Here is a 20516-nt window from a genome sequence, read left to right on the forward strand (position 1 = left end):
GGTTTGTCCAGCTGTCCTATGCTCTCATGGCCTTACTCTGGCCTCCTGTCCTATACAATAGACAATACATTTTACCAGAATGGCAAATGCACTCTAAGTGTATCTTTCTCTTGTGTTACAGTATTATGTTTCTCCCTATATGTACATCTTTCTCCCACATAGGCAAATTGACATCATTTGAGTCAATTGGAGGTGTACCTGTGGATGTATTTCAAGGCCTACCTTCAATCTCAGTGCCTCTTAGCTTGACATCATGGGAAAATCTAAATAAATCAGTCAAGACCTCGGGGAAAAAAAGACCTCCAAAAGTCTGGTTTAGCCTTGGGAGCAATTTCTAAATACCTGAAGGTATCACGTTCATCTGTACAAACAATAGTACGCAAGTATAAACACCATGGGACCACGCAGCCGCCATACCGCTCAGGAAGGAGACACATTCTGTCTCCTAGAGAGGAATGTACTTTGGTGCGAAAAGTGCAAATCAATCCCAGAACAACAGCAAAGGACCTTGTGAAGATGCTGGAGGAAACCGTTTCAAAGTATCTATATCTACAGTAAAAACGAGTCCAATATCGACATAACCTGAAAGGCCAGACTATGGTGTGACTATTAAAAAGCCAGACTACGGTTTGCAACTGCACATGGGGACAAAGATCATACTTTTTGGAGAAATGTCCTCTGGTCTGATGAAACAAAAATAGAACTGTTTGGCCATATTGACTATAATTATTTTTGGAGGAAAAAGGGGGAGCTTGCAACCCGAAGAACACATCCCAACCGTGAAGCACGGGGGTGGCAGCATCATGTTGTGGGGTTGCTTTGCTGCAGGAGGGACTTGTGGACTTGTGGACACAAAATAGATGGCATCATGAGGACAGAAAATTATGTGGATATATTGAAGCAACATCTCAAGACATCAGTCAGGTTAAAGCTTGGTCGCAAATGGGTCTTCCAAATGGACAATGACCCCAAGCATACTTCCAAAGTTGTGGCAAAATGCCTTAAGGACAACAAAGTCAAGGTATTGGTGTGGTCATCACCGTGCCCTGACCTCAATCTTCTAGAACATTTCTGGGCAGAACTGAAAGAGCATGTGTGAGCAAGGAGACCTACAAACCTGACTCACTTACACCAGCTCTGTCAGGAGGAATGGGCCAAAATTCACCCAACTTATTGTGGGAAGCTTGTGGAAGGCTACCCGAAATGTTTTACCAAAATGAAACAATTTAAAGGCAATGCTACCAAATACCAATTGAATGTATGTAAACTTCTGACCCACTGGGAATGTGATGAAAGCAATAAAAGCTGAAATAAATCGTTCTCTCTACTATTATTCTGACATTTCAAATTTTTTAAATAAAGTGGTGATCCTAACTGACCTAAAACAAGGAATTTTTACTAGGATTAAATGTCAAGAATTGTGAAAAACTAAGTTGAAATGTATTTGGCTGAGGTGTATGTAAACTTCTGACTTCAATACAGAAGAACCTGAAAAGGTATGTTTGACAATTTAACTTATTAAATTGACTGAGACAATGATTTCCAATTAATTGAAATTGGCTGGATTATCAAAAGTGTAACCAGTAGTTCAAATGTAAGGGTACATTCACCACCAGGTTCACTTATCCCTAAGGCCGAAGCCACATTGGATTTCCGCGAAGGTGGGACTTACTGGGGGTTTGTTCTGAATGAGCTTTGCAAAAGCAAGTTTTACTGATAAATCAATGTCAATGATAAATCAAACTTGTATAGGCTATTTGGGAATTAAACTTTAATTAACCTGACAACATTGTTTATCTAGCTTAATGTGGAAAAGTTTAAATTGTCAAATTTTGTAGAAAACCAATCCATTTGGATATTACTTAAAAGATCCATCTGAAAAGGTAAGTCTGGCAAGTTTAACTTTAAGTTTAGCTAGTTGAAATTGAATGAGACCAATATACAATAATTTTTAATTGGTTGCATAAGATACAATGAACCCCGTTTCAATAGACGTGAGCATATGGCCAATGTCACATAGAACACATTTTTTAAAAAAAGATATTACTGCCAATTCTTCAACCACCAGGGGTCACTGATCGCAGAAAGCTGAACTCAAACGGGAGTCCAAAGGAGCCGTTTTCCCAGGCACAGGGTGTCACCCTGTGAACAATGGAAAAAAAGGATTGCTTTCTCTTTGTTAGATTAGCATCTCGTGCCCTGCTAATCCTATTTGTACAGAAATATCACTTTCAAGCACCAAATAGGTTCCCCTTAAGCAAGGGAATGTTTTGACCAATAACGTCTTACGTTAAAACTCTTTTCAGCGTTATTTTCGACAATGTTCTAACCAGAACGGTGAAACCGGAAAACGAAATACACAGTGGTCTACTCACGCTACTGAAAACACGAGGGACAGAGGATTATCGCTTGGTCAAGCTAATATATCCTCAACTTTCAATCGCCTGGCCCTATGTCCTCGCTCGAGGAATTAATAATGACCGAGTCTACCCGGTTCTGAAACACGAGAGACAGAAATAGCATGTTTGGCCCAACGTGTCTATTTGCCAACTTTCTATAAGTAGCTGGATCGTGTCCTAGCACTAGAAATGTAATCACTAACTTTACCATCTCCTAAGACATCCTGAGGTTATCAGATACGCAACACCAGGACAACTTCTATGTGCAACACACACACCAAACGGCTCTATTTGTATCTAACGCACCTCACAGAGTTCAAGTAACAGACACATCTCAACATCAACTGTTCTGAGGAGACTACGTGAATCAGGCCATCATGGTCGATTTTGCTGCAAAGAAACCACTACTAAAGGATATCAATAAGAAGAAGAAACTTGGGCCAAGAATCATGAGCTATGGACATTAGACCAGTGGGAATCTGAGATTTTGAGAATGTTTTAATTTTTAATTCCAAACGCCATGTCTTTGTGAGACGCAAAGTAGGTGCGTGTGTGGTTCCCACCATGAAGTATGGAGGAAGAGGTGTGACGGTGTGGGGTTGCTTTGCTGGTGACACTGTTGGTGATTTATTTAGAATTCAAGGCACACTTAACCAGCATGGCTACCACAGTATTCTGCAGCGAAACACCATCCCATCTGGTTTGCGCTTAGTGGGACTATCATTTGTTTTTCAACAGGACAATGACCCAACACACCTCCAGGCTGTGTAAGGGCTATTTGAAAAAGAAGGATAGTGCTGAAGTGCTGCATCAGATGACCTAGCCTCCACAATCACCCAACCTCAACCCAATTGAGATGGTTTGGGATGAGTTGGACTGCAGAGTGGAGGAAAAGCAGCCAACAAGTGCTCAGCATATGTGGAAACTCCTTCAAGACTCTTGGATAAGCATTCCAGGTTAAGCTGGTTGAGAGAATGCCAAGAGTGTGCAAAGCTGCCATCAAAGCAAAGGGTGGCTACTTTGAAGAAGTAGATTTATTGAGCACTTTTTTGGTTACTATTTGACTCCATATGTGTTATTTCATAATTGTTCTACAATGTAGAAAATAGTCCAAATAAAGAAAAACCCTTGAATGAGTAGGTGTTCTAAAACTTTTGACAGGCACTGTATATTAAACATTTTCTTTAAAAAATCACATAAGTTGCATGGTTTCACTCTGTTTGCATTAATACGGGTTAACATTCATTTTGTTTTCAAGCACAGATTCAAGCACATACAGAATTTCAAGCACAGATTCAACCACATACAGACCACAGAGCTTTTACAATGCCTTGCAAAGAAGGGCATCAATGGTAAATGGGTAGAAAAAACAACAACTGACACTTAATATCCCTTTGACCATGGTAAATGTATTAATTAGGTTTTGGATAGTGTATCAATACACCCAGTCACAACAAAGATACAGGAGTGCTTCCTAACTGAGTGGACAGAAAGGAAGGAAACCTCTCAGGGATTTCAACATAAGGCCAATGTTCATTTTAAAAACAGTAAATATTGCACAATCCAGGTGTTCAAAGCCATTACACTTAAATCTGTAATTGCTGCCAAAGGTGTTTCTTGTATTGATCAATATTCGTGTTTCAATATTCTTATTTTTTTTTTTACAAATGTTAGGGGGAAAAAATCACTTTGACATTAGAGTAGTTGGTGTAGATCGTTGACAAAAAATACACAATTAAATACATTTGAATCCCACTTTGTAACACAATAAAATCCAAGTGGGCTGAATACTTACACTATATTATATTATGTTATACATACCCGTTCAATTTAGTGGATTCAGCTTTTTCAGCTACATCCTTTACTGACAGGTGAATAAAATCGAGCACACAGCCATGCAGTCTCCATAGACAAACATTGCCAGTAGAATGGCCTTACTGAAGAGCTTAGTGACTGTCAACGTGCACTGTCATAGGATGCCACTTTTCCAACAAGTCGGTTTATCAAATTTCTGCCCTGCTAGAGCTGCCCCGGTGAACTGTAAGTGCTGTTATTGTGAAGTGGAAACATCTAGGAGCAGTAACGAAGTGGTATGCCACCCAAGCTCATAGAAAAAGACTGCTGAGTAATGAAGCCCATATCGCGTACAAATCGTCAATCCTCGGTTGCAACACTCAGGCGAGTTCCAAACTTCCTCTGGAAGCAACGTCAGCACAATAACTGTTTGCCAGGAGCTTCATGAAATGGGTTTCCATGGCCGAGCAGCCGCACACAAGCCTATGATCACCAAGTGCTATGCCAAGCGTCGGCTGGAGTGGTGTAACGCTCGCCACCATTGGACTCTGGAGAGGTGGAAATGCGTTCTCTGGAGTGATGAATCACGCTTCACCATCTGGCATTCCGATGGCCAAATCTGTGTTTGGCAGATACCAGAAGAATGCTACCTGCCCCATTGCATAGTGTCAAATGTCACGTTTGGTAGAGGAGGAATATTAGTCTGGGGCTGATTTTCATGGTTCAGGCCCCTTATTTCCAGTGAAGGGAAATCTTAACGCTCTAGCAAGCCCGACCTCACTAATGCTCTTGTGGCTGAATGGAAGAAAGTCCCCGCAGCTATGTTCCAGCGTCTAGTGGAACTCCTTCCCAGAAGAGTGGAGGCTGTTATGGCAGCAAAGGGGGGACCAACTCCATATTAATACTCATGGTTTTGGAATGAGATGTTTGAGCCATGTAGTGTATAATAAGCACTGTTTATTCATTACGCAATTGTTTAGTGATGATTGTTTTACTGTGTCCCAAACATTTCCTGCCATCTTGGTGCAGGCTCGAAATAGACATCTTAAATAAAGTCAGCAAAAAAAGAAATGTCCCCTTTTCAGGACCCTGTCTTTCAAAGATAATTCGTAAAAATCCAAATAACTTCACAGATCTTCATTGCGAAGGGTAAACACTGTTTCCCATGCTTGTTAAATGAACCATAAACAATTACTGAACATGCACCTGTGGAACGGTCGTTAAGACACCAACAGCTTACAGACAGTAGGCAATTAAGTTATGAAAACTTAGGACACTAAAGAGGCCTTTCTACTTACTCTGAAAAACACCAAAAGAAAGATGCCCAGGGTCCCTGCTCATCTGCGTAAACGTGCCTTAGGCATGCTGCAAGGAGGCATGAGGACTGCAGATGTGGCCAGGGCAATAAATTGCAATGTTGGTACTGTGAGACGCCTAAGACAGCGCTACAGGGAGACAGGACGGAGAGCCGATCGTCCTCGCAGTGGTAGACCACATGTAACAACACCTGCACAGGATTGGTACATCCGAACATCACACCTGCGGAACAGGTACAGGATGGCAACAACTGCCTGAGTTACACCAGGAATGCTCAGACTGTCCGCAATAGGCTGAAAGAGGCTGAACTGAGAGCTTGTAGACCTGTTGTAAGGCAGGTCCTCACCAGACATCACCGGCAACAATGTTGCCTATGGGCACAAACCTACCGTTGCTGGACCAGACAGGACTGGCAAAAAGTGCTCTTCACTGACGAGTCGCGGTTTTGTCTCACCAGGGGTGATGGTCAGATTCGCGTTTGTTGTCGAAGGAATGAGCGTTACACCGAGGCCTGTACTCTGGAGGGGGATCGATTTGGAAGTGGAGGTTCCATCATGGTCTGGGACGGTGTGTCACAACATCATCAGACTGAGTTGTTGTCATTGCAGGCAATCTCAACGCTGTGCGTTACAGGGAAGACATCCTCCTCCCTCATGTGGTACCCTTCCTGCAGACTCTTCCTGACATGACCCTCCAGCATGACAATGCCACCAGCCATAATGCTTGTTCTGTGCTTGATTTTCTGCATGACAGGAATGTCAGTGTTCTGGAATGGCAGTGCCCGGATCTCAATCCCATTGAGCATGTCTGGGACCTGTTGGATCGGAGGGTGAGGGCTAGGGCCATTCCCCGCAGAAATGTCCGGGAACTTGTAGGTGCCTTGGTGGAAGTCTGGGGTTACATCTCACAGCAAGAATTCACAGCAAGAACTGGCAAATCTGGTGCAGTCCATGAGGAGATGCACTGCAGTACATAATGCTGCTGGTGGCCACACCAGATACTGACTGATTTTGATTTTGACCCCTTCTTTGTTCAGGGACACATTATTCCATTTCTGTTAGTCACATGTCTGTGGAACTTGTTCAGTTTATGTCTCAGTTGTTGAATCTTGTTATGTTCATACAAATATTTACACATGTTAAGTTTGCTGAAAATAGACGCAGTTGACAGTGAGAGGACTTTTTTTTTTTGCTGAGTTCATGGAGAAGATCAGTTCTATGATGTTAAATAAGCAGATTACTAGTACTTATGATTTCTCACATGGTGCTTTCCAAAACATTTTATTGCCCAAAAGGGCTTAACTTCATCAATGATTCATCACACAGTTTATACATTTATATAATTATGTATATATTTTAATATCATAAATATATACATGACTAACTTTTGATTTAATCCATCCTCAATTTAACCTTGATTTGTGGGATGAGTATTGATTCCTCAGGAACTGCAGGGTTGATAGCAATCATAATATCTGTGTACCATTTCCTTCCAGCGTGATCCCAAAAGTATATCCTGACAGGAAAACCAGCATGTTACAGCTAGGTGTTCCTAGCTGTAAATGCAGATTGTTCATTTCTTGTAGACCTAATTCAGCAAGTATCTCAATGTTAAAGAGGAAAGTTGGAGATTCCATACAGCAGTTAGAATGTACTGTTTGTGAACTGTACTGTTTGTCCATAATGACCAAGTGATACATTGCCCGATGAGCTAAATGTTATTTATACAAACATAGACTTGGCTTTACAGTATTTTGTGAACGGACCAAATGCAGGGAACCATTTAGTTGGCAAAAAATTGTGTTCAATTTTCTTTAAAAACAACAACAAAGGCAACAGTCTGAAAGGAACTTCTGCATTGATTTATCTTGTGCTTTTTAAGGACATAAAACAACTGTCTTAGCTAGTAGATCTAACTCAAAATAATAATCGTTTTTGTCCAACAAAAAATGTTCAGTTCCGTATTGAAAAAAATATTGAGTTAGATTAAGTATAGTTAATGCAAATTAAACCAGGGCCACCTCTACGATGTGGCAAAGCCAGGCACGTATAATTATGTGATTAAATGAAACAGGTAATTATTAACTCATTAACCTGGGGCACCATGGGAAAGTTTGGTTTTATTGAGTTTCTATTTTCAAAATTAACTCAAAAAATATCAGAATATCGATTTTACAACAGTCGCTACTTAATCAATTTCCTCTACAGTCTCATTCTGAACGTTGCATAATCCGTGAATCTGCACAAACCCGAGTCCCACCCGTGATTTGATTATTTATTTACTAACAAGCTAAAATAATATTAGATACACATACACAAACCTACCGTCTAGGCTTTTGATTAGAACTTAGTACGATGAACCAGTCCCTAGCGGGCCAACACAATATGACACGTTACACAGAATGAGGATTTCAAAAGAGAGTACACGAGAGAAAAATACACTTGGGTGCATTTGTTAGCTATGATTATTTTAACCCTAACCTTGCCCCGAACTGCCGCTCTCATGGGTCAGAATATGACGATGTAATTACATGTTAAAGGTCTCCGATGGGGGTCTCTGCGTGGACAGTTTCGGCTTCTCTGATGACGCACTTCTCTGGTTACAGGGTATATAACTCTCTGGTTGTCCTCATCATGTCAGTGTCCATTGTCTTAGTGGTCTGTTTCCTCGCCCTTGTTCTGAAAGGGGTATTTTGAGAACAGCCAGCCCTGTAGCTCAGGGCTCACAGTGTAGGAATGAAATCAGTGTAGACACACGATTCGATGGAGAGTGGTGACCGGATTCAATTTATACAACTATCTCAGATCCAATTTAGACAACTAACTTCACATTTCATCTTTACAAAAACATTCTCTTTGATCTGGACATTTTCCACACAATGTACAATATGCAAACATCCAGCATATACTAGGAAAACTCTTAAAGTTACAATGTTTTCGTTATAACGTCGTCCTTTACCTTTTAATAACATAACAAAAACAACATTAATTTTCATATTCCATCTATCGTCATTACCACCATTGTGGCTGACGAAACCTATTGTCCCAAAGTCCATTTATTGCATGTTAATGTTCAGAAGCCAGTTCTCCATAGTGAGAGGACAAAGGAATTTGGTCTGCTGCATTAGATTTACAATGGTCGTGAGGTGTCAAAAAAACAATACATCTCCATACCTCTCGATCTTTTCCCCGCTGGTGGGTGTGAGATCTCCCTGTAGGACTGTGGTCCACGGTAACCTGACCCGAGGAGGCCAGTCATGACATAATACACATTAATGTCAATCAATTTTATGATAAATCTTACATATTGTACCTTAACAGAACATGTTCTTCATTGTAAACACATGATGGTTAATGCACAAACACAAAGCTTCAAATGAGATCTTAAGAGAATCGGTCTAATCAATCTATTATAGCACGATCAATTTAATTTGGTTAGCTATGATCTCATTCTAACCTTTCAGCTATTTAAAAAACAAAGAATGGTAGATAAGCTCATTTATTCCCTCTACTTCATATGTTTTTTTAGTGTTAATCAAAAACACAGGAAGCTTTGCTATGATTCAGTGCAATGAGCTGGAGCTACATTTGTTCATCGTCATAATTTGTTTTAAGCATGATTAACTCTCCTTGATTTAATTGAACACATTGTAACACTAGCAATCAGACAAGCCACCATTGTTACTGTGGTGACTGATATGACTATAGCAGTAATGTTCACACCACTGCCTGATGTATCAGGCGCATCAGTTGGAGAAGGAACAGGAGCTTTGGGAACAATCTTGGTCACTTGAATAATGTTGGATGTTTCAGATTTCAGGAAAGATTTGTCTTCTGCTTTTGCTGCAAAGAACAGAGTGGTGCCATTTTTGATGATTGAGAAGAGAGTGAAAGAGAGCTTTTCTGGGGAGCCTGCCTTCTTTGGTGAGAGGTCGTATGTGACAAGATGAGCGGTACTGAAGTTGGATCTGAGTAGGTCCGAATCTTCACTAAAACGGATCTCATAGGCCGTTGCTGAAAAATAGAAATGGCAAGTAAATAAATGTAAATATACACCAAGACAGCACAGTGATTATCTGATTGTTAGCATTTTGTACCCGTCATATGAAATTTAACGATTGGTGAAATACTGTACATGTCAGTGTTGCAGTGTTATTTTTTTTCATATTTTGTGAATATTAGGATTACATCTAAGCAAAAAAGTTATATCCACAACTTGTTGTTGAGATGCTCATTATTTATACATTTTTGTACCTGTGCCTTGGTCCATGTCTTCCCCAGGTGCAGTCCAGGTGAGCAGCACTTTGTCCTCCTCTATCTCTGCATTCAGGTCTGTGATTTTGTTAGGGGGGAAATTTGGAGGGGGGACACCAGGTGGGAGAAGGACTGAGAAGCTCTCTCCTATGACTGTCCTGGTGAAGCTGCCCACATCAGCCTGCAGGTCATCCTCACTGACTGGGGGCTTTGGGGGGTTCATCACTACTTGTCCTGGGAAGACAGTCATCAAACATATGAATGCATACATATTCTTACAATCCCAACTACCAAATCATACCCTTGATCATTATAAGGCTAGTTGTTGAGAATAGGTATGGGTACTGATCCATCAAATTAAATATGTTTTGGTATATACATAATATGGTATCACAATTTGTATTTTATTTTATCTTTATTTAACTAGGCAAGTCAGTTAAGAACAAATTCTTATTTACAAAGACAGCCTAGGAACAGTGGGTTAACTGCCTTGTTCAGGAGCAGAACGACAGAGTTTTACCTTGTCAGCTCAGGGATTCAATCTAGCAACCTTTCAGTTACTGGCCCAACACTCCAACCACAAGGCGACCTGCCGCCAGTTCATGAATGAAGAACACATAGTTTCAGATGGAATGTACTGTACCATTAACCACATATCCAGGTATGTAAAGTGCTCCACTGTGTCTCCTGAGGGAGAATCTGGCCATGCCATCATTGTTATGTACTTTCACTTTCAAGCTGTATTTTCCTGTTGTTAGTTCAGTGAAGTAACTGGAATAGATGCCATCATTTCTGAAAGCATCAGCACCTGGAAAAATAGGATTTCATCTTAAAACTTTAATAAATAATTGTTTTTGTAACACCCTACTGCATTTTGGTTCTAAAACATATGTATTGTGGCTCTACATCACCTGCTCCATTATCCAGCAGTTGTAGCTGATATTGGTCCCCAGAATCAGACTTCAGTGTGGCCATCACATCTGCCAGAATCACTGGAACACCTTTCTGGTTGACCTCTGCATACACCAACATGGGTTTGCTGCCGTTGCTGGACTGTTGGCTCATGTGGGTTTTGACCATGACCGGTGGTATAGCGTCACTGACAGCACGACTTGTCACAGTCATTGACATAGATTGGGCAGTTGACTCTTTATTTAGCAGGCTGTATTTCCACTGTCCAGTCTACAATTTTAAATAATATCATCACCATTCAATCTAATGAAATTGTAGTAATGCATTATATGGTCCATATTGAACAACTGAAATGTCTAAATTAGTAACTTGTAGTAATTGGAAAAATAATGCACACAACTATAATAAATATGAATATAACTTTTGAATCTAGCTGAACACATCAAATAAACACAACCAGACAGACCTCAGCAGTTCCTTCAATATCGAGCGTTAAAGTCTTAGCAGGAGCATCATGTTTGAAATGTGATGTGTCATAGGTCCGTGTAAAGGGGCTTAAAACAAGGATGTCAGGTGGACTTCTTTCATAGATAACTAAAAAGCTTGTCTTGTTTCCAATTGTCCTGTCAATGGATACAGATCCATTAAACCAACCAATCATATTCAATCCAGTGCTCTCAAGCTGTTGGAAAAACAGACAGATCATGTTCAAATATCTGTAAACACTTATAGTATATTATGTTTCTCATAATTCCCTGCAACTTCATCACACCTGGATTGTCTGCTTGGTCAGATTTCCATCAGATGTTGTGTGTGAAGTAAAAATATCCACAAGGTCATTGGAATCCACACCATCAGCAGCATTGTGATATTTACCACCTACAGCAGGAAGGATGATATTTAGGTAAAACATTTTAACAAGTAAAAAGGAATTTCAGATATAATTTAAAATGCATACTTAGGAAAGATACTGCTCTCTGTGTTACCTGATATGTCTGACAATTCTTTTACATCTATGTTTGCTTTTGGCCCAAGAGTTATTGTGTGCACAGTTGCACCACTTTCATTAACCCTTTTTTGACAGTTGATACTTGATTCCCCATCAGTTAGTAATATGATTGCATCTCCTATTGCACCATCTCCATCTCCCCCAAGTACCTTGGAGCATAGAAGCATCATTGAGTTATTGAAATTATATGTTAATGTCATTTTAATGGGTTTCTTTCTAAATGTACTATATATGTGTATTCATGTGTCAAACGGTTTTGTCCAGATTGTTGCAGCACTATGTACCAGTATTATTGTTGCAGCACTATGCATCAGTATTATTGTTGCAGCACTATGCATCAGTATTATTGTTGCAGCACTATGTACCAGTATTATTGTTGCAGCACTATGTACCAGTATTATTGTTGCAGCACTATGTATCAGTATTATTGTTGCAGCACTATGTACCAGTATTATTGTTGCAGCACTATGTACCAGTATTATTGTTGCAGCACTATGTACCAGTATTATTGTTGCAGCACTATATATCAGTATTATTGTTGCAGCACTATGTATCAGTATTATTGTTGCAGCACTATGTACCAGTATTATTGTTGCAGCACTATGTACCAGTATTATTGGTGCAGCACTATGTACCAGTATTATTGGTTTCACACGATGTACCAGTATCATTGGTGCAGCAATATGTACCAGTATTAGTGTTGCGGCACTATGTACCGGTATTATTGTTGCAGCACTATGTACCAGTATTATTGTTGCATCACTATGTACCAGTATCATTGTTGCAGCACTATGTGCCAGTATTGTTGTTGCAGCGCTATGTACCGGTATTATTGTTGCAGCACTATGTACCAGTATTATTGTTGTAGCGCTATGTACCAGTATTATTGGTGCAGCACTATGTACCAGTATTATTGTTGCAGCGCTATGTACCAGTATTATTGTTGCAGCACTATGTACCAGTGATCATTTAAAGCCATTTGCAATGTATTATATGAACGGTGCCAAATAAATATAGATTGGTATTGTATTTACCTCCAGACCTTTCTTAACACCTGCACAAATGTCTGTGCCTCCACCAGCTGATAGTGGCAGACTGCCTACAAGCTTATCTCTCGACGCTTCACCATCAATTAAAGTCAATGGTTCACGAATTGTAGCCGTAGCTGTAAATTGTACAATGCCAATATAAGCTTGGTCTTCAACAATCTTCTGTATAAAGAGTGTTGCCGCTTGTCTCAGGTTCAACATTCTAGAACCCTTTATAGGAAAAATATATGAGCAACCATCAGTACAGTTAGACAAAACACACACACACGTGCCCGGGCACAAACACCAATAATACCAGGAATTTGTGTTACCGTTGTCAGATCTTGAATTGTTTTTATAAAATATGGTTTGATTTGAAAAATCAGTCCATAAAAACTTACTGCAGCCATGCTTCCTGAAACATCAAGGACAAGACAGACAACCCTTTGCCGGCACTGCACCACAGTGAATGTGGGTAGTATACTTGGTGGTGTTGGCACAACTGCCACACCGGCATCTACAGAAAGTGAAGTGATAACTTCCTCTACACCTCTGTTACCACACAGTCTGTTCTGGATGTTTGGAGCCTCAGTGTTGTGAGTTTCTTTTGTACAGAACTCTTTTACCTGTGCACACAACACAAACGTTTCTGTCATTAGTTTAAACATATCTTCATTACAGTTAAAAATGGTACGTTGAGCATTACAACTACATAACACATTGGGTAGATATCAAGGTAGTTGAAAGGCTGTGTAGACTTGTACTCACAGCACTAAGGCCTTGATTGTACATGATAGATGCAGAGGTTGTCTGTTGCTTGTCAGGGTAGAATACACAGTCTTCGGTGTATAACCCAGTAACAGGGTCAGTGGTGCAGTCCCTTTGGTCACGTTTGTGGATGTACTTTCCTGTAATGTTTATGGTACATCTGAAAAATGTGAAATGAACATTAACAATACATTGATTGTACAGTTAGGGTTGACTCCAAGTCAAAATAATTTAAGAAAAATCACTATTTATTTGTTGGTAGATGCATGTCATAGTGGAAACTGAATTAAATGTTCATAAATAGACAATGGGCTATAAAAATCAAGACAGTGACTAATCAATGTGCCTTCAGCAAGTACTCATTCCCCTTGATTTAGTGCACATTTTGTTGTGTTACAGCCTGAATTCAACATGGATTACGTTGATTTGATGAAGTGAACACGTTTTTAGAAATGTTTGCACATTTATTGAAAATGACATACAGAAATATCTCATTTACATAAGTATTCACACCCCTGAGTCAATACATGTTAGAATCACCTTTGACAAGGATTACAGATGTGAGTCTCGAAGAGCTTTGCACACCTGGATTGTACAATATTTGCACATTATAATTTTTTTAATTCTTCAAGCTCTGTCAAATTGCTTGTTGATCATTGCTAGACAGTCATTTTCATGTCTTGCCATAGAATTTCAAACCTATTTAAGTCAAAACTGTAACTTGGGCACTCAGGAACATTCAATGTTGTCTTGGTAAGCAACTCCAGTGTATATTTGACCTTTTGTTTTAGGTTATTATCCTGCTGAAAGGTGAATTTATCTCCCAGTGTCTGTTGGAAAGCCGACTGAAGCAGGTTTTCTACTAGGATTTTGCCTGTGCTTAGCTCTATTCGGTTTCATTGTATCCTAAAAAAAACTCCATTGCCGATGACAAGCAAACCCATAGCATGATGCAGCCACCACCATGCTTGAAAATATGAATAGTGGTACTCTGTGATTTGTTGTGTATGATTTGCCCTAATCATAACACTTTGTATTCAGGACATAAAGTTAATTTCTTTACCACATGTTTTATTTACTGGGTAAAACACCAACGTTTCGGCATCACTGTACCTTCTTCAGGCCAACAGTTTACTTGCTGTTAGATCAGCACATCTACTAACTTGTTTTGGTGTGCGCCAGCTCATGCTTTTCACTGGACATAACAGACAATGAAAATGGGCAGTTTAACTGGGACCTTCAAAGGCAACTTTTTAAACTCCTTGTTTTAGGGACAAATGATGACACTTAAAGGTGAATTCCACCACTTTTCAACCCATATTCATTATCTCCAGCACCATACAAGTTTCTACATATAAATAGAGCATTTCTATGTTTGTGCTGAAAAAGATAAGGTCCTAAAAAAGTGCAATTTGATGATGCTATCAAAAGTAAAACCAGTTATTTTACTACTCCCCGCATCACAGTGTATCTCATAGTCTTTGAAATAAAAAATTTTTTTCACTACAGAATGTAGAAATGCTCCATGTTGGAATTCCCCTGGATACAATATGAATATGGAATTGTATAAATCAGAGCAGAGTAGCTCACAGATCACTACACCTGTACATAGCCCATCTATAAATAGCCCAAACAATTACCTCATCCCCTACTGAATTTATTTATTTTGCTCCCTTGCACCCCAGTATTTCTACTTTGCACATTCACCTACTGCAAATCTACAATTCCAGTGTTTTTAATTGCTATATTGTATTTACTTTGCCACCGTGGCCTTTTTATTGCCTTTACCTCCCTTATCTCACCTCATTTCCTCACATTGTATATAGGCTTGTTTATGTACTGTATTATTGACTGTATGTTTGTTTTACTCCATGTAAAAAATAAAAATAAATACTTGAAATTTCCATTCCTATAACTATAACGTTTTCCGCCAAGATAGAACTGCCAAAGGGGGTGGTGTTGCAATCTACTGCAGACATAGCCTGCAGAGTTCTGTATTACTATCCAAGTCTGTACCCAAACAATTTGAGCTTCTACTTCTAAAAATTCACCTTTCCAGAAACAAGTCTCTCACTGTTGCCGCTTGCTATAGACCTCCCTCTGCCCCCAGCTGTGCCCTCGATACCATATGTGAATTGATTGCCCCCCATCTATCTTCTGAGCTCGTGCTACTAGGTGACCTAAACTGGGACATGCTTAACACCCCAGCCATCCTACAAACTAAGCTTGATGCCCTCAATCTCACACAAATGATCAATGAACCTACCAGGTTCAACCTCAAATCAGTAAACACGGGCACCCTCATAGATGTCATCCTAACTAACTCGCCCTCCAAATACACCTCTGCTGTTTTCAATCAAGATCTCAGCAATCACTGCCTCATTGCCTGCATCCGTAATGGGTCTGTGACCAAACGACCACCCCTCATCACTGTCAAACGCTCCCTAAAACACTTCTGCGAGCAGGCCTTTCTAATCGACCTGGCCGGGGTATCCTGGAATGACATTGACCTCATCCCGTCAGTAGATGATGCCTGGCTATTCTTTAAAAGTGCCTTCCTCACCATCTTAAATAAGCATGCCCCTCTCAAAAAAAGTTGAACTAGGAATAGATATAGTCCTTGGTTCACTCCAGACCTGTCTGCCCTTGACTAGCACAAAAACATCCTGTGGTGTTCTGCATTCGCATCAAATAGCCCCTGTGATATGCAACTTTTCGGGGAAGTTAGGAACAAATATACACAGGCAGTTAGAAAAGCTAAGGCAAGCTTTTTCAAACAGAAATTTGCATCCTGTAGTACTAACTCAAAAAAGTTCTGGGACACTGTAAAGTCCATGGAGAATAAGAGCACATCATCCCAGCTGCCCACTGCTCTGAGGCTAGGAAACACTGTCACCACCAATAAATCCACTATAATTGAGAATTTCAATAAGCATTTATCTACGGCTGGCCATGCTTTCCACTTGGCTACCCCTACCCCGGTCAACTGCCCAGCACCCTCCACAGCAACCCGCCAAAGCCCCCACCATTTCTCCTTTACCCAAATCCAGATAGCTGATGTTCTGAAAGAGCTGCAAAATCTGGACCCCTACAAATCAGCCGGGCCAGACAATCTGGACCCTCTCTTTCTAAAAATATCTGCCGAAATTGTTGCAAACCCTATTACTAGCCTGTTCAACTTCTCTTTCATATCGTCTGAGATTCCCAAAGATTGGAAAGCTGCCACGGTCATCCCCCTCTTCAAAGGGGGTGACACTCTAGACCCAAACTGCTACAAACCAATATCTATCCTACCCTGTCTTTCTAAGGTCTTCGAAAGCCAAGTTAACAAACAGATTACTGACAATTTCGAATCCCACCATACCTTCTCCGCTATGTAATCTGGTTTCAGAGCTGGTCATGGGTGCACCTCAGCCACACTCAAGGTTCTAAACGACATCATAACCGCCATCGATAAGAGACATTACTGTGCAGCCGTATTCATCGACCTGGCCAAGGATTTCGACTCTGTCAATCACAAAATTCTTATTGGCAGACTCGACAGCTTTGGTTTCTCAAATGATTGCCTCGCCTGGTTTACCAACTACTTCTCTGATAGAGTTCAGTGTGTCAAATCGGAGGTACTGTTGTCCGGTCCTCTGACAGTCTCTATGGCTGTGCCACAGGGTTCAATTCTCGGGCCGACTCTTTTTTCTGTATACATCAATGATGTTGCTCTTGCTGCTGGTGATTCTCTGATCCACCTCTACGCAGACGACACCATTCTGTATACTTCTGGCCCCTCCTTGGACACTGTGTTAAAACTAACCTCCAGACGAGCTTCAATGCCATAGAACTCTCCTTCCATGGCCTCCAACTGCTCTTAACCGCAAATAAAAACTAAATACATGCTATTCAATCGATCACTGCCCGCACCTGCCCGCCCGTCCAGCATCACTACTCTGGACGGCTCTGATTTAGAATACGTGGACAACTACAAATACCTGGGTGTCTGGTTAGACTGTAAACTCTCCTTCCAGACTCACATTAAGCATCTCCAATCCAAAATTAAATCTAGAATCGGCTTCCTATATCGCAACAAAGCACCCTTCACTCATGCTGCCAAACATACCCTCGTAAAACTGACCATCCTACCGATCCTCGACTTCGGTGATGTCATCTATAAAATAGCCTCCAACACTCTACTCAACAAACTGGATGCAATCTATCACAGTGCCATCCGTTTTGTCACCAAAGCCCCATACACTACCCACCATTGCGACCTGTACGCTCTTGTTGGTTGGCCCTCGCTGCATACTCGTCACCAAATCCACTGGCTACAGGTTCTCTCCAAGTCTCTGCTAGGTAAAGCCCCACCTAATCTCAGCTCACTGGTCACCATAGCAGCACCCACTCGTAGCACGCGCTCCAGCAGATATATCTCACTGGTCACCCCCAAAGCCAATTCCTCCTTTGGTCGTCTTTCCTTCCAGTTCTCTGCTGCCCATGACTGGAACGAATTGCAAAAATCTCTGAAGCTGGAGACTCACATCTCCCTCACTAGCTTTAAGCACCAGCTGTCAGAGCAGCTTACAGATCACCGCACCTGTGCATAGCCCATCTGTAAACAGCCTATCTATCTACCTACCTCATCCCCATACTGGTATTTATTTATTTATTTATTTATTTTGCTCCTTTGCACCCCAGTTTCTCTACCTGCACATTCATCTTCTGCCGATCTACCATTCCAGTGTTTAATTGCTATATCTTAATTACTTCGCCACCATGGCCTATTTATTTCCTTAACTTACCTCATTTGCTCTCACTGTATATAGACTTTTCGTTTTCTTTTGTTCTACTGTATTATTGACTGTATGTTGTTTATTCCATGTGTAACTCTGTGTTGTTGTATATGTCGAATTGCTACGCTTTATCTTGGCCAGGTCGCAGTTGTAAATGAGAACTTGTTCTCAACTTGCCTACCTGGTTAAACAAAGGTAAAATAAAATAAATGTAAAAATGATAAAGATTACCTTGTTGCCTCGATTATGGAACCTGACAGGTAGAATGGTTTTTCTTCATTATATTCATCAAAAACTCCCCATCTTAGATGTGCCCATTCATGGACAAAAACCTTACCTGGAAGTGAGTTTTAGAAGGAAAATTCAACAAATAGGATTTCTGTATTGGGTCTTACACAGTAACAAGAGATAGAGTTTATGGCAGGTGACTCTAACCTCTGGGTCCATAGTATTTAGAGACATCATCATTCAGCATGAAGTCAGGAGTCAAATGAATGTACCGGCCCTCAGATCCACATTCACCATACTGCAGAGTGTAAGGCTGATCTCCATGTAATTTATTTGGCTCATCAATTATTATATTGGCCTATAACAGAGACAATGCAAAGTAGTAACAAAATAACTAGATTTACCATAATACTTCAAAGTGTTTGTAATTACTAGGAAAAAGCGTATACTTTAGAATTTTGCAAAGATGATACCATGCCTATTTACATTCTGACTACCCGGTCTTATGAGTTATATATTGATGTACAATTTTGTCACATTTTCCCCTTAACTTTAACAGTTTAATGTATATCTTCCTTGTTGTATTTTAACAATTACAGTTAAGGTTACTATTATAGTTGCCTGGACATAGCCTTTAGCCGTGGTAAATTGGCCATATACCACAAACCCCCGAAGTGCCTTATTGCTATTCTATACTAGTTACAAACGTAATTAGAGCAGTAAAAATACATGTTTTGTCATACCCATGGTATAGGGTCTAATATACCACAGCTGTCAGCCAATCAGCATTCAGGGCTCGAACCACCCAGATTATAACTGGAAATCTACACTACATGGTCAAAAGTATGTGGACGAACCGACTTATTTAAAAGATGGCATCCTATGACGGTGCCACACTGAAAGTCACTGAGCTCTTTGGTAAGGCCATTCTACTGCCAATGTTTGTCTATGGAGATTGCATTTCTGTGTGCTCGATTTTATAGACCTGTCAGCAACGGGTCTGACAGGTGGCTGAAAGACCTGAATCCACTAATTTGAAGGGGTGTCCATATACTTTTGTAGTGTGTGGTGTGTCTTCCTATCAATTAATGATTTAAATAATTGTAATGATGAGGAATCAAAAACTAATAGAATGTCAGTCAGGATCGTTCTCTGTCATTGGTGGTAATGATGACTTCAACAACATTTGCATGTTTTAGATTCTCTCAGTACCTTATCGTAGACCTCCGTCTTTGCTTTGGAGTAATTTCCTTTATTCCAATTAGGTGGCACTAATATTGCGACTTCCTTGAAATATAAATGTTTCTTTGTTGCATTGAGTAGATGTCTGGAGGCTTCTTTAAACATTTCCTGAAGTAACAAATTAAATAAAATTAAACAAAAGCTGTGGTGTCTAATTTAATGTTTTTGTGTACTGTCATTATTAGTAAAACAATCACAGCATGCCTGTCCTATGGTTAGATACAGCATTTGAATTTCAACATCAAAAACAGCAATATCCTACATTCAACATTACATTCAATAACATTCACAATATCCTAAAATATATATTACCTGTTGAGTGGGGAAAGAATGCTTTTGTCATTAATTTATTACCTCGATTTGTGTGATGAGCACTGGGTCCTCAGGCACCTCAGGGTTAATAGCAATCAGAATGTCAGTGTATCCATTTCCAGTCAGCTTGATCCCAAATGTAGATCCTGACAGGTAAACCAGCAGCAACACAGCTGCTGCTTTAGAGGCCATGGTGATGGACTCAGTGATGTGTGGGAAGGATCTGTGATCTGCCAGTTATATTAGCAGAGATAGCAGAGGGTGGAAATAAACAGAGAATTGCCCCATAATTATGTAAATCAGATGTCATTGAGTCAGATGACATAATCACACCCAGTGTTTTCGAGAAGCCACAAGTGCTGATTCACCTAGAACTGTATTTTAGGGAAGGGTGGTAGTGTTAGGGAAGAAAAAATAATAAAATATATATATATATACTGCTCAAAAAAATAAAGGGAACACTTAAACAACAC

The 20516-nt window shown here is 40.2% G+C and overlaps 1 protein-coding gene across 1 annotated transcript; it reads right to left on the bottom strand.

Annotated features, from left to right (window-relative positions):
• Positions 1-7609: 7609 nt before the first annotated feature.
• On the bottom strand, positions 7610-20263 carry LOC109903040 (calcium-activated chloride channel regulator 1). The gene is made up of 14 exons (XM_020499705.2): positions 20086-20263; positions 19702-19839; positions 18697-18847; positions 18493-18598; positions 13481-13640; positions 13114-13338; positions 12719-12943; positions 11662-11833; positions 11448-11554; positions 11142-11357; positions 10675-10945; positions 10407-10571; positions 9764-9997; positions 7610-9523 (listed from the first exon to the last, which is right to left on the bottom strand). The coding sequence occupies exons 1-14, from the start codon at positions 20233-20235 to the stop codon at positions 9120-9122; spliced, it is 2724 nt and encodes a 907-aa protein (XP_020355294.1). The 5' UTR covers positions 20236-20263; the 3' UTR covers positions 7610-9119.
• Between the last annotated feature and the right edge of the window lie 253 nt (positions 20264-20516).

This window comes from Oncorhynchus kisutch, linkage group LG13 (assembly GCF_002021735.2).
Source record: "Oncorhynchus kisutch isolate 150728-3 linkage group LG13, Okis_V2, whole genome shotgun sequence".
NCBI classification, from domain to species: domain Eukaryota; kingdom Metazoa; phylum Chordata; class Actinopteri; order Salmoniformes; family Salmonidae; genus Oncorhynchus; species Oncorhynchus kisutch.

Coding starts and splice junctions, on each gene's coding strand:
- LOC109903040 (XM_020499705.2), bottom strand. CDS start 20,235: ATGGCCTCTAAAGCAGCAGCTGTGTTGCTGCTGGTTTACCTGTCAGGA. Junction 13,339..13,480: donor ACAATCAAGGCCTTAGTGCT/GTGAGTACAAGT, acceptor TTGTGTGCACAG/GTAAAAGAGTTCTGTACAAA. Junction 9,998..10,406: donor ACCTGGATATGTGGTTAATG/GTACAGTACATT, acceptor CTGTCTTCCCAG/GACAAGTAGTGATGAACCCC.